At 38.0% G+C, this 11,009-nt stretch overlaps 1 protein-coding gene across 1 annotated transcript in view; it reads left to right on the top strand.

Annotated features, from left to right (window-relative positions):
- Window positions 1-7,106: 7,106 nt before the first annotated feature.
- smarcd1 (SWI/SNF related, matrix associated, actin dependent regulator of chromatin, subfamily d, member 1) overlaps window positions 7,107-11,009 on the top strand; it is a 24,864-nt gene continuing 20,961 nt past the window's right edge. The window contains exon 1 of the mRNA XM_046028480.1: window positions 7,107-7,334. Within this exon, the coding sequence (XP_045884436.1) occupies window positions 7,149-7,334 (186 nt within the window). The 5' untranslated portion in view covers window positions 7,107-7,148. The remainder of the gene's footprint in view (window positions 7,335-11,009) is intronic.

Here is an 11,009-nt window from a genome sequence, read left to right as displayed (position 1 = left end):
GGTTGTGGTGGCAGTTGTAGTGGTAGAGGTGCATCATCTGCCATTTGAAATGTACTGGTGATGATTTCAGGTCTCATCATGTAAATGCATGCTTGTATTTGTCCAGTGCATGTTTTTCATTTCATTTATAATTTGGATATATATATATATATATATATATATATATATATATATAGATACCAATTACCAACTTTGCCTCAATGATATACAGAAAATGGAAGATGATACATCCCATATATTTCTGTTTATGTGTGCAGCCATACAGTGTGTGGTGTGTGTGGTGTGTGTGTGTGTGTGTGTGTGTGTGTGTGTGTGTGTGTGTGTGTGGGTAATGGGTATCAACATCAGTACCCAAGCTGGTACAGCATGTGTTTGTTGATTGTGCAAATGGATGAGCTGTACCTAATTTCATTTCTCATCTGTTAGTTGTTGTTTTTTTCACTTTCACACGTGCCCGATGAGTCGAGGAGTCTTCATTCAACTTCATTTCCTCTTATCTCGACTGCAGGATGAGGTTAGGTGATTTTTTTTCCTTCCCAGGAGAGTTGATTGCTGAAACCCTTGGAGTTTTGTGGGGCTGGTAAATTTTTTTCTGTATCTGTGTTCTAGTTGCAAAAGTCAAAGCACAATACCGCCAGTATGTAGAGGTGATGTAAAAGACGACGTACTATTCTTCTTGATATATTGTCATATTAATGATATCGTGTTGATCCGACTGTTTTTCAGTTGTTGTTTTTTTCTTTCATATAAAACGATCGATAATGCCTGATATCCTGTCTCCATCTTCCAGGTAGGCTGGTCTATTTAGTTATCAAAGCATAAATAAAATGTAAATATCATTTTGGAAATTGTTATTCTTCTGAGGTTTTTTTCTTATCAGTGAGTTTCCTCTCCGACGCCTTTATTTGTCTGCGTGGTTGAATACGTAAACAGGCAAACCAATGTATTTTTCAACTCCAGATACTGTGCAAATGTTATTTTTAATCATGAGCAGCTCTCAGAAGATCTGATTAAGCTTTCTGCACTTCATCTAAGGCATTTCTGCTATCTCTATTCTCTCTAATCAACATGTTATCTTCTGTTTTGCTTCTTACAACATTTTCTGTGAATAAAATCGGCAGTAAGTGAAGGTTTTGGGGGCAGAAGCCCGGTATTAAAAAAGATATTACTTATCTACTTCTACCATTAATTTGTGTTGCGTTTTAACAGCTGCAAGCCACAACATAGCTCCATACTCTTGAAATGTAATTACAGTTTCGGGCTGCTGTATGACAAAAGGACGGATGAGAAATATCCTGCACAGCCAATACAAGTTTTATCAAGATTGTCAGTCGGCCTGCAGCCGCACGTTCTGGACGACTTCTCTCATATTCTACTGTACATCTGGTGCTGCCAACTGCCACAGCAAAGAAGCTTGGTGATGCATGACTGTGAATATTAGAGCCCAGTTATACGGCCTGAAACAGGGTCTGCCTTGAAATCATGTTTGTTGGTCGGCTGCACATCAGTCCACTGCTACCAGACATTAAGGGTTATTCTAGGATGAGAAGTTTACTTTTGCCTTATAATTTTTTCATTATTTCTTTTAGCGGGAACCCAAACGTCAACATTGTTCATCAAATGTGAGCATGCATTCATTTTTTATTATTCAGAGGAGAGACCGCAGCTGGTTACCACACATTAATATAGTGAGTGTTAAAGCTCCCGGGAACCCACTCCAACATCTGATGAAGATTTCTCCTGTTTTTGAATGTCTAAAACATGATTTTGCCCCCTGATGGTTTATTGTTTCCTGTTGTACCTGCCAAGAAGACAAATTAATCAAGAAATAAAAGAGGATGCTGTTAATTTCCTGCTGGCATTTGTGTCTTTGTCTGAGCAACAGTCTGCGACTCAGAAGATTGCAGGGGAGGGTCAGAATACAGGAGAATTGCCTGCCAGTGACAGAAATCCTGCACAAGATGCTGTCTGCATCCTGATAAGGCTCCAGGGCAAAGCAGGTGGGGGAGTGTGGGAGGTGGCAATACCAGCAGGAGATCAGAAAACCTGAAAATCTTTGTAAAAATGATGGATACGTAGGGATTTCCTGCTATCTTGTGGTCTTAATTGTTCAGTGTTTGCAGATCCAGAAATCTTGGCAACGTTGTCTTTCCTCTGAATGGGGTTAAATCATTATGCGCCCTCAATCTGCTCCCCAATAAAAAGATCAGACCTCCTTACTTTGACCTTGTTGGTTGAAAGCCAATTGGGAGACAGGGTGAGAGAAAGAGATGTGATGGATTCTATCCCAAACTGCCTGTCCTTCTTAAATGGCTCTAACACCCTCCGCTAATCGCACCAGGCAGCTGGATGTAATGTGAGGGGGCTGTTTTCACGCAGGGAACTTCTAATGTCTGTTGTTACATTTTAATGAGACTTGTGCGCACCTTTTCCCCCACACCTTTCAGTTTAATCATGCCTTCTGCTGTCACTGAACATGCACTCACACTCGAAATCTTTTTATATCAGAAATAACTTGCTCCTAATCCTATTATCACATCTTCTTATCTACACCTACAAGGAGATTATGCACTTGTTTTACAGTTCCTTAATGTGGTGTTTTCCATATACTAGATGAACACACATACACACTAAAAATCACATACATTTGTACCTCCATCCCCGTGGAACATTTCCCTGACATAATGCATTCCCTAGCCCTTTACCCTAACCCTAACTATAACCTAATTGTATCTTGAACCCTTCAACCAAGTCTTAACCCTCAAAAAACAGTCTCTACCTGTGGGGAGTTCAATATTTGTCCCCACAGTGACACTAGTCCCCATCGGTTATATATATAAACATGAAACACTGCGCAAATTGGTTCAGTCAGTAGCCTACTGTTGTACTGAAGCAATACTGGTGTTTACCCAGTAACAAAGGGTTGTTTTGACACACTGTCAGTGTTGCTATTACTGTTGGGTTACTTAGCTGTATTTTATATTTAACAAAATATGGAGATTTGAGCGAGTGTTAGACAATAAATCAAAAGCATTTCGAATGAATGATTGTTTGAATGATTTCTTTCATTAGGATATTTTTTAAATCTAGCTATCCCTTACGCTACTAAATGATATTGTTAGTTGCACAAAACGAAGTGCGTGTGACAAAGCCCCTTGAGGCAAATTGTGGTAATATATATATATATATATATATATATATAAAACTGACTTGACATGTGATTCCAAACTGCAAAACATATAATTAACATGTGACAAAGCAAAACATATACAATTAACACTCACTGACAAAGAGTAACATGTACATTTAAAAAAAGCTAGAGTAGATTAAAACAGTTCACCACCATTGGGTAAATAACCAAACAGCAGTACGTTTACTTAAGTACTAGGTAGGTAGTTGTACTTTACTTGAGTACATCCATTATATGATACTTTTCATCGTACCCTTTACTTCCCCACATTTCCATGACTGATTTAGTTACTAGTTACTTTACAGATTTAGATTATGAATAAGAAAATGATCAACAAATAAATAAATAATGATGTATTAATATTTTTGGTTAAGCTCCCCAGCAGTATATAAAGTAGTTAAAATTAGCTCCACCTTTATTAAATGCAACATTTAAGTGATACTTACACTTTAATGTGCAAACATTGTAATCCCATGATAAATACTTATTATGCTTGATGACTATGTTTACTTTTGGTTCTTTATTTTAAACTTTCTGAATATTACCCCACTACTGTTGAACAGTAATATAACAAAACGGCACTAACCCTGGCTTAAACCAAGCCATTATTTGGGTGATGATTTACCCATGAATACTGGGTAAAGTGATCCCACATATTGACCCAAAATATGGCCAGTCTTGTGCCTGTGATTTTTAGTGTGTGTTACTTTATATTGCATGATCTATACTGTACAGAAATTAATGTTTAAAAGCACAACTGATGCTCTAGCTTGTATCCGTGCTCTCACTGCTGCCAGCATGTCAGATGAGTCACATTTCTGGTATAAATTTATCCTGTCAGATCTCTCTCTGCAATTAGGATGCTCAGCCGTTTGTCATAGATAAGGCTGCGGCCCGGCTCCTCTGGGCTCCACTTTACATTCTGCTCGTTAAGAGGATTAATAATTACAGCACAGTCAAGTTTCTCAGCACTGAAAGGCGCTGTATTAGATTTCAGACTTGGGTCCTCCTGATTTTTCCTTTCCTTTGTTTAAAGTATGAACCCTCACTCATTTGTTTAACATCCAGGCTGTCAGTATGCCTGTAAAGGATAAACCTAATCGACTGCCATCTTCACACACACACACACAGGATGCAAAATCCTCTTTGGAGATTTGAAGCACAATGCAGCAAATCAATCTTTTTGGTCCCATGAATGAGGATTTTGCTACAGCTTGTTCCAAAAAAAAACAAACATAATGTGCTCCCCCTTCCTCCCTTGTGTGCATTCACACAAGCACAGTCTGATCAAACACAAACTGGGTATGCAAACAGATGGGGTGCCCTGTTTTTTACTGTCGGAGCTCCGTACTAATTGGGGGGAAGTGTAATGACATCAAAGTTTGGAAACAAGAAAGTGTTCAATTCTGCCCTTAACTTGTTGTTTACTTGTTAACACAGAAGCCACTTCAGAGGTTCAACATCCCCTCTCCAGATGAAACATAATGATGATGATATGCAATCATGTAGTAGAGGCTGGTATAGAAAAGGGCTCAGAACAAAAAGACCTATGTATTTGGATTTTCTCACAATTCTCTTAAAAAACACATTCATTCCTCATTCGCATCTTGTTTTATTTTCAAGTTTGTGACTCTGTGAGAAACACCTATCCACAATTCCCCCCCTGAATCTGACTTGGAAAACATCCTAGAAGCCAATGTTAATAATCGGGACTCTATTTATCGCCTGTATGATTTGATTCCCTCTCTCACACCCACTAACTTTTTGTCCCCTAAACAAAATTGGGAAAATGATCTTGACTATACATTTTCGGATGTGGTTATTTTATTTGTATTAAAAATGTATAGGTCTTCTATTTGAGCTTGTCCTAGCTTTATTCAATTAAAGCTTATTGACAGAGTTTACTGGACTAAAACAAAAAAAACTGACATAAGGTAACGCTTCTTTAACACAGTTTTGACCATCCATCTTTAGAAACTTTTCCTCTGTGTCAAATGACCCTTTCCCTGTGGTAGCATCTTAGGTTTTGTGCCTGACTGCTCTTCACTACCCTCCAAACTAATTAATGCTCTTGCCTTTTCAACACTACTGGCTAAGTGTCTCATTCTTCAGAAGTGGAAACAACAGAATCAACCCTGCCTTTGTTTCAATGGAGGAGAGTCCTGCTGAGTAAATTATGGTGTTCATTACATTTATTGTATTTTTGTCTTTGTCACGTAAAAATCAATAAACAAATCTATCAAAGGAGGTCATGTAAAACTGTTTCAGTTCAAAAACCATACAGGAGGCGCAGTGGCTGTCAATTTTAATTCACCTAATAATCAAGAAGAGAGCTGATTTGCTCATTTATGAACCCCTACTGTGATGAAAGAAGAAGAAGAAAGAAGATGTTTTACTTTGAATATTCCAAATTTTAATGTCTGTGATTTTTGTGATAACTCAGATTGTGAGTTGAAATACAGAAGTGCAGCATGTGACTTGGCATTCCAGTTCAAGCCATTAAGAAGCAAAAGATATAATTAATGCTCCAAATGTCCAACGTGTTTTTCCTTTTAGACGTTTTGGTTGTGTTTGTTTGGTACCTTTCAGCATTTAGTAAACGGTTACAGTCATGTGTTTATTACCTTTTTTTTTATTATGTTTCACTGCACGGGTAAATTTAACTTACAAAAAACTGTTTTTTTTTTTATTAAAGCACACATATATCAAATGTGAGATGCACAGAGCTACAGATGCTGTTTGGTTTGGTTTTATTCCAGTTTGCAGGCAGTGAACTAACTGGTTTATATGCCATATTACAAAAGAAAAAGAGATTTTGTTATGTCATGTTGTGGCAGCAAACCTATTAACTAACTATACTCCTCTCATACTCCTCTATATTCATATAACATCATTTAACATCAGAGTTGGGTATTAAACAAAATGAAGATAATGAAATAAAAAGTTGTGAAAAAAACTGTAAGTTAAGCTGTTGCTTAGCTTGGAAGATTCATTTTTAAGGAAACTATTTTGTGTCATATTTAATTTTGTCTCCTGTTTTTACTTTTGTTAAATTGATGACGAGTGGAAATTATTATGATGAGATTACACTAATATTTTTATTGTTTGGTGGAATGGTGTTTAACCTACATTTTGTCTTGATGTGCATATAGCTTGACTTAAAAAAACATGCATCAAACACAAGTGAAATTAAAGATTTGGGTATGTTTGAATAGAGTAAAAAGATTTGACATACGGCATAGCTTATAAACATACATATTTATAAAGTAACTATAAAAATACTGAATTTGTTATTAATTTCTTCAATTCCTCATTTTTGATTATTGATTTTTAATCATGTTGATTATGTATTTTATTTAAAAATGTGCTGTGCCATATATTCAAGTATAAGGTAGTTTATTTGTAATTATACAACATAAAGTTGTATGACGAAATGAAAGTTTGTAGTCCCTTCTTGCCACACACACAGAACAGAATATGTATCAAAATATGGTAACATAAAACAAATAGAATAAAACAGTTATTTATATACATATATACATATACGTCTACACCCATAATATTCTGCAGTGCATTTTTTGAATTGTGAATGTAAAGAGCAGGAAAAATATCATAATATGGTTTTATCACAATAAAAACTTGACTGTGTTTGAGCACCAAGCATCATCAATGTAAAACACAGTCCACCTCCTCTCATCTATAACTAACTACTTTGAGAATAATGTTTCTCTGCTTTGTTTTTGTTTGTTCACTGTTTAACTACTTTAGTCTATTACTTAAGTCTCTAAAGGGCTCATCATTAATCCAGGACTCAGGAATCATAATCACAGTTTTACTGCAGTACCGAGATTATACGGCAGGGCTCGCTGAGGGGCCGTGAACACACCACCACCCAAAACTCCGTTCTCGCTCTCGCGGTAGCTCCGTGCCTCCACCGGCGGCGACATTCAGAGAGGAGATGGCGGCCAGAGGGGGGTTTCAGACGGCACCGACCGGAGGTGGTGGTGGAGCAATGGGACCAGGACCACCGGTACCGGGCGCAGGACCCGGCATGGGCCCCGGAACTCCTTCTGGAAGGATGGTACCGTCCTCGGCCGCGCAGAACCACATGTACCGCTCCCCGATGCCCGGGCCTGGGTACCCGGTGAGATATCTCTCCATCTTTGCTGCTGACGCGTTAGCCAGTCCGCTAGAACAAAGCCACGTACCGCTGCTTTGTCACTGGCGGCTAACGTTAATCACCGTAACCGGTGCGGGCCACAGCTCAAAGTAGCTGGCAGCCCCGACGAAAAGTGCGTCCCCGTCAGAAACGTTAAACCGACCACTTTGACTGACTATCGGAGTTTGTTTGTTGTTTGAATTTGCTAACCCTCCCGCCTGCTAACGTTAAGGTTAGTCACGGTAGCCAATTAGCTTAGCCTGCTAACGTCGCTAGCTGTTTACTGTGTTTCGTTGAGTTTGCTCGGTAAAATAAAGTATAGGTGGCTCTGATTAGTTTCTAAACAATGTGACGAAGATAACTATTTTTGTTAAGCGTCGTACTTTTGAAAGTACAAGCTTTTGTTTAACAACGTTATAAAAGTTAGCTTAAATTAAAAAAAATAATATCGTCAACATCATGCCTTGTTCACTTTTGAATGAAAAAGCTGCACGAAGCCACTAAACATTGTTAAAAACTGTGATTACCCTAGAGGTTCAACCTAGGACCAGACTGCACCCTGTGTGTATAGTAGTTGATGTTTGTGGAATGCCAGCTGGTGTTTTCCACGTTGCAGAGGCAACATCAGTGCCTGCGTTTGGCAAACTTACGGTCACCTGATTGTTAAAATAAGTGGACTAAAATGGTTTCTCCACAGATTATTTGTTTTGAGTTTTTCAAGCTTTCACTGTACAAGAGACTAGCTGCATTTGCACATATAAGCTGCTAGGATCCCCATTTGAATAAATTATCCAGAAGCTATTATCTATATTTGGGAAAATTGTATGACCGATCTCACTTCATCCTAAAACGTGGAGTTTTGTCTTGAGCTTTCAGTTAATATTGATGTGATTTAGGTTTGGAGACATCAGCCAAAGCCCAAATAGTCCAAATACACACTTCCCAAATATTACATATCAAACAAGCAAAAGCGACAATAGTGTGATGAAAAGCCAGCGTGAAAACATGTATTCATCTATTCGGTGTTCATCTATTCATATCAGGCGTGTGAACATTGTTTTTTGTTTGTTGGGGTTTTTTGCACTATGGTACATCGTTGATTATAAGACTGAATATTAGATCATATAAAATAGACAATGTGGCCAACAAGCAGAATGTTGGTTAATCTTTTTAACTATGTCATGCACTGAAATGGAGTTGGGCCGATAGACGATGCTATCTTACATCGCCAATGGTTGATAGACATCACAATGTTGAGCCGGTGTCGTTTATTGTTGCTTTACCTGGTCCGTGCTTTTAAAATATCCTCCGTGACTTGTAACGTAATACCAAGTTTTTTACCGAGTGAAGTCTATGTGTGGGAAACGCATGCCTTTCTGAGTCTGAGAGCAAGTCTCTGTAAAGGATACTTTGTTTAAATACATTGGAAAACAAGTCACAAATCTTCAGCGAAAATAAATATAACTAGAGGTGCTCCGATCAGTATTTTTTGGACCCATCACTGAAAGCAGTATCGGCCTATACCAATCACTGAGTCTATTTGAAGCCTTTTATTTATCATGAAGCATTATACAATATACTGTAGATTTATGTAATTAGTCCGAAAGTATTAAAATTAACAGATGATAAAGTATCATTAAACGAAAACTGTATACTGTGAACATCTTATAGCTTGACAAATACAGCTTTCCCGTGGAATAAACTACAAAAACAAAACAAACAGCATATTTATAAATTTGCTTAAACTATAAAGACTGCAACAAAAAAGTTTAGAAAAATATAAAAAAATATTTAGGAGATAAAGGAGCACAGGCATCCTGAGTCGATGATAAACTCTGAAGTAGCCGCTTTTTGTTCTGGAAAGATAAGGCAGGTTGTGTGGGCTTTAAGCCTTGATTATACTTGGGAGCGGACTCAGACTACTTCTGTTGAGGCAAGGGTTATACTTTCCGTGTCTGCGAGTACGCTAGGGTCCGCGTGACGAAAAAATCGTCAGCGGAGGGGGTATGCATAGATGTGGACGCGGATGTCCGCGTGCCTCCCATTAGTTTGTGATGCACGGCGACAAGCCCTACCAGGGTTAGTATATTGTTAATATTACTTATAGTTACTATATTCATTATAATTTCATATGGTTTACAGGCTATAGGCGTTATATAATTTCAGTGGGTGTTTTAATCCTTGTGCAAGAAGCACAGTCTACATATTTTACATTGGCCTACTGCCACAGCTTTACCAGAGGAGAGAGTAGCAAACACTTTAAATACAGCCAGCAGGTTTTTATTTGATTTTTTTTTTTTTAAAGGTTAAAGACATGGGAGATTTACAGGGAAAGATTTAATGCGAGGATACCAGGTGAGAACGGAAAAATACAGGAGAATCCCAGGGAAAACTGAAGGGTTGACATGGTAGGAGTAGAGAGAGGAGTCGGTTAATGTGATGCAGCATTCAGACCAAATGCGAATTTTCTCCTGGCGACGCTTTCCTCGCTTGAGTATATTCGCTGCAAGTGTTCACACACAAGATGGGAAGGCGATTTTATTTTTTTGCATTGGCCGACAACGAAGTGGAACGGTGACGGCAGAAAACAGACTGTGCATGTCGTTGCAAAGTAAATACTGCGACATGCACAGTAGGCTAACTGTTTGTGTTATTTACACAGTATGTATATTTTAATAAAAATACAGAAACTAAAACTTTTTCAGTAGCATCGTGTTTTGCTTTACATGACTGATAAGACCGAATCAGAAACAAAATGTGATTGAAATTGCTCTCCTTGTCTGATTGATGCTCAACTCTCATTGTAAATGATTAACTGGGCGCATCAATCGCTTCCTGTCTGAAAAGGACTTTGGTGCTAGCTAGCTTTGAAAACTGCTCAGACCGCGTAGTGAAACTATTTTAGCTGCCCCTGAAAATCTGTCTGGCGAGTATTACATCATCTGATCGGCTTTTCTTATCTGCCTTTTTAGCGACCACCGATCAAAGTAGTTAAGGCCATTATCGGCAGATTACGATCGGAGCTCCCTTAAATGTAACTGTGTTCCTTTTTTAGTTTTGCATCTATCATAAAACTGAGACACTGAGGGATTGTGTATACCAAGACCTTTGAATAAAAGAAGTAATGTGTATCTAAACTGTTTTAATCTGTGACAAAACTGCAGCTAATCCTGATAGTTGAGAAGATGGAATTCGGCAATGTTACTCATTTTGCTTCCAACATTATTGAAAATGAATTATTTTTCTGCATTTCAGATCTGTTTAAAACACGTGAATCTCATTTATTTAACCAGTTAAAAGACCCAATTGAGATTAAAATCTCTTTGAAGAGTGACGGGGCAAGAGAGCCGCATAAACATTGTTACAACAATAAACAGAAACGATACAGACAAGTCCAACTGTCACACATTATAAATGAGTGAGCACAGTCTTCTTTCCTCTTAATCCAGTCTTGTACTGGATTACTGTGTTGTCAAGGACAAACATCTAGTTATAATGCATAAACGGGTACAATTTCCAAAAAAGGATTCAGTAAAAATTTAGGAGCAGTGACATTGACCAACAGTACTATTATTCTTTAAAATTGATCCCTCATAGTTATCGGCTCAGTGGGGTTTCCACAGACACTAATAAAATGTAAAGCATAATGACACAGTATCC

Source organism: Micropterus dolomieu, linkage group LG18 (genome assembly GCF_021292245.1).
Source record: "Micropterus dolomieu isolate WLL.071019.BEF.003 ecotype Adirondacks linkage group LG18, ASM2129224v1, whole genome shotgun sequence".
NCBI classification, from domain to species: Eukaryota; Metazoa; Chordata; class Actinopteri; order Centrarchiformes; family Centrarchidae; genus Micropterus; species Micropterus dolomieu.
Note: the sequence above shows the minus strand (reverse complement) of the source record. Positions and strands in the feature narration are given on the sequence as shown.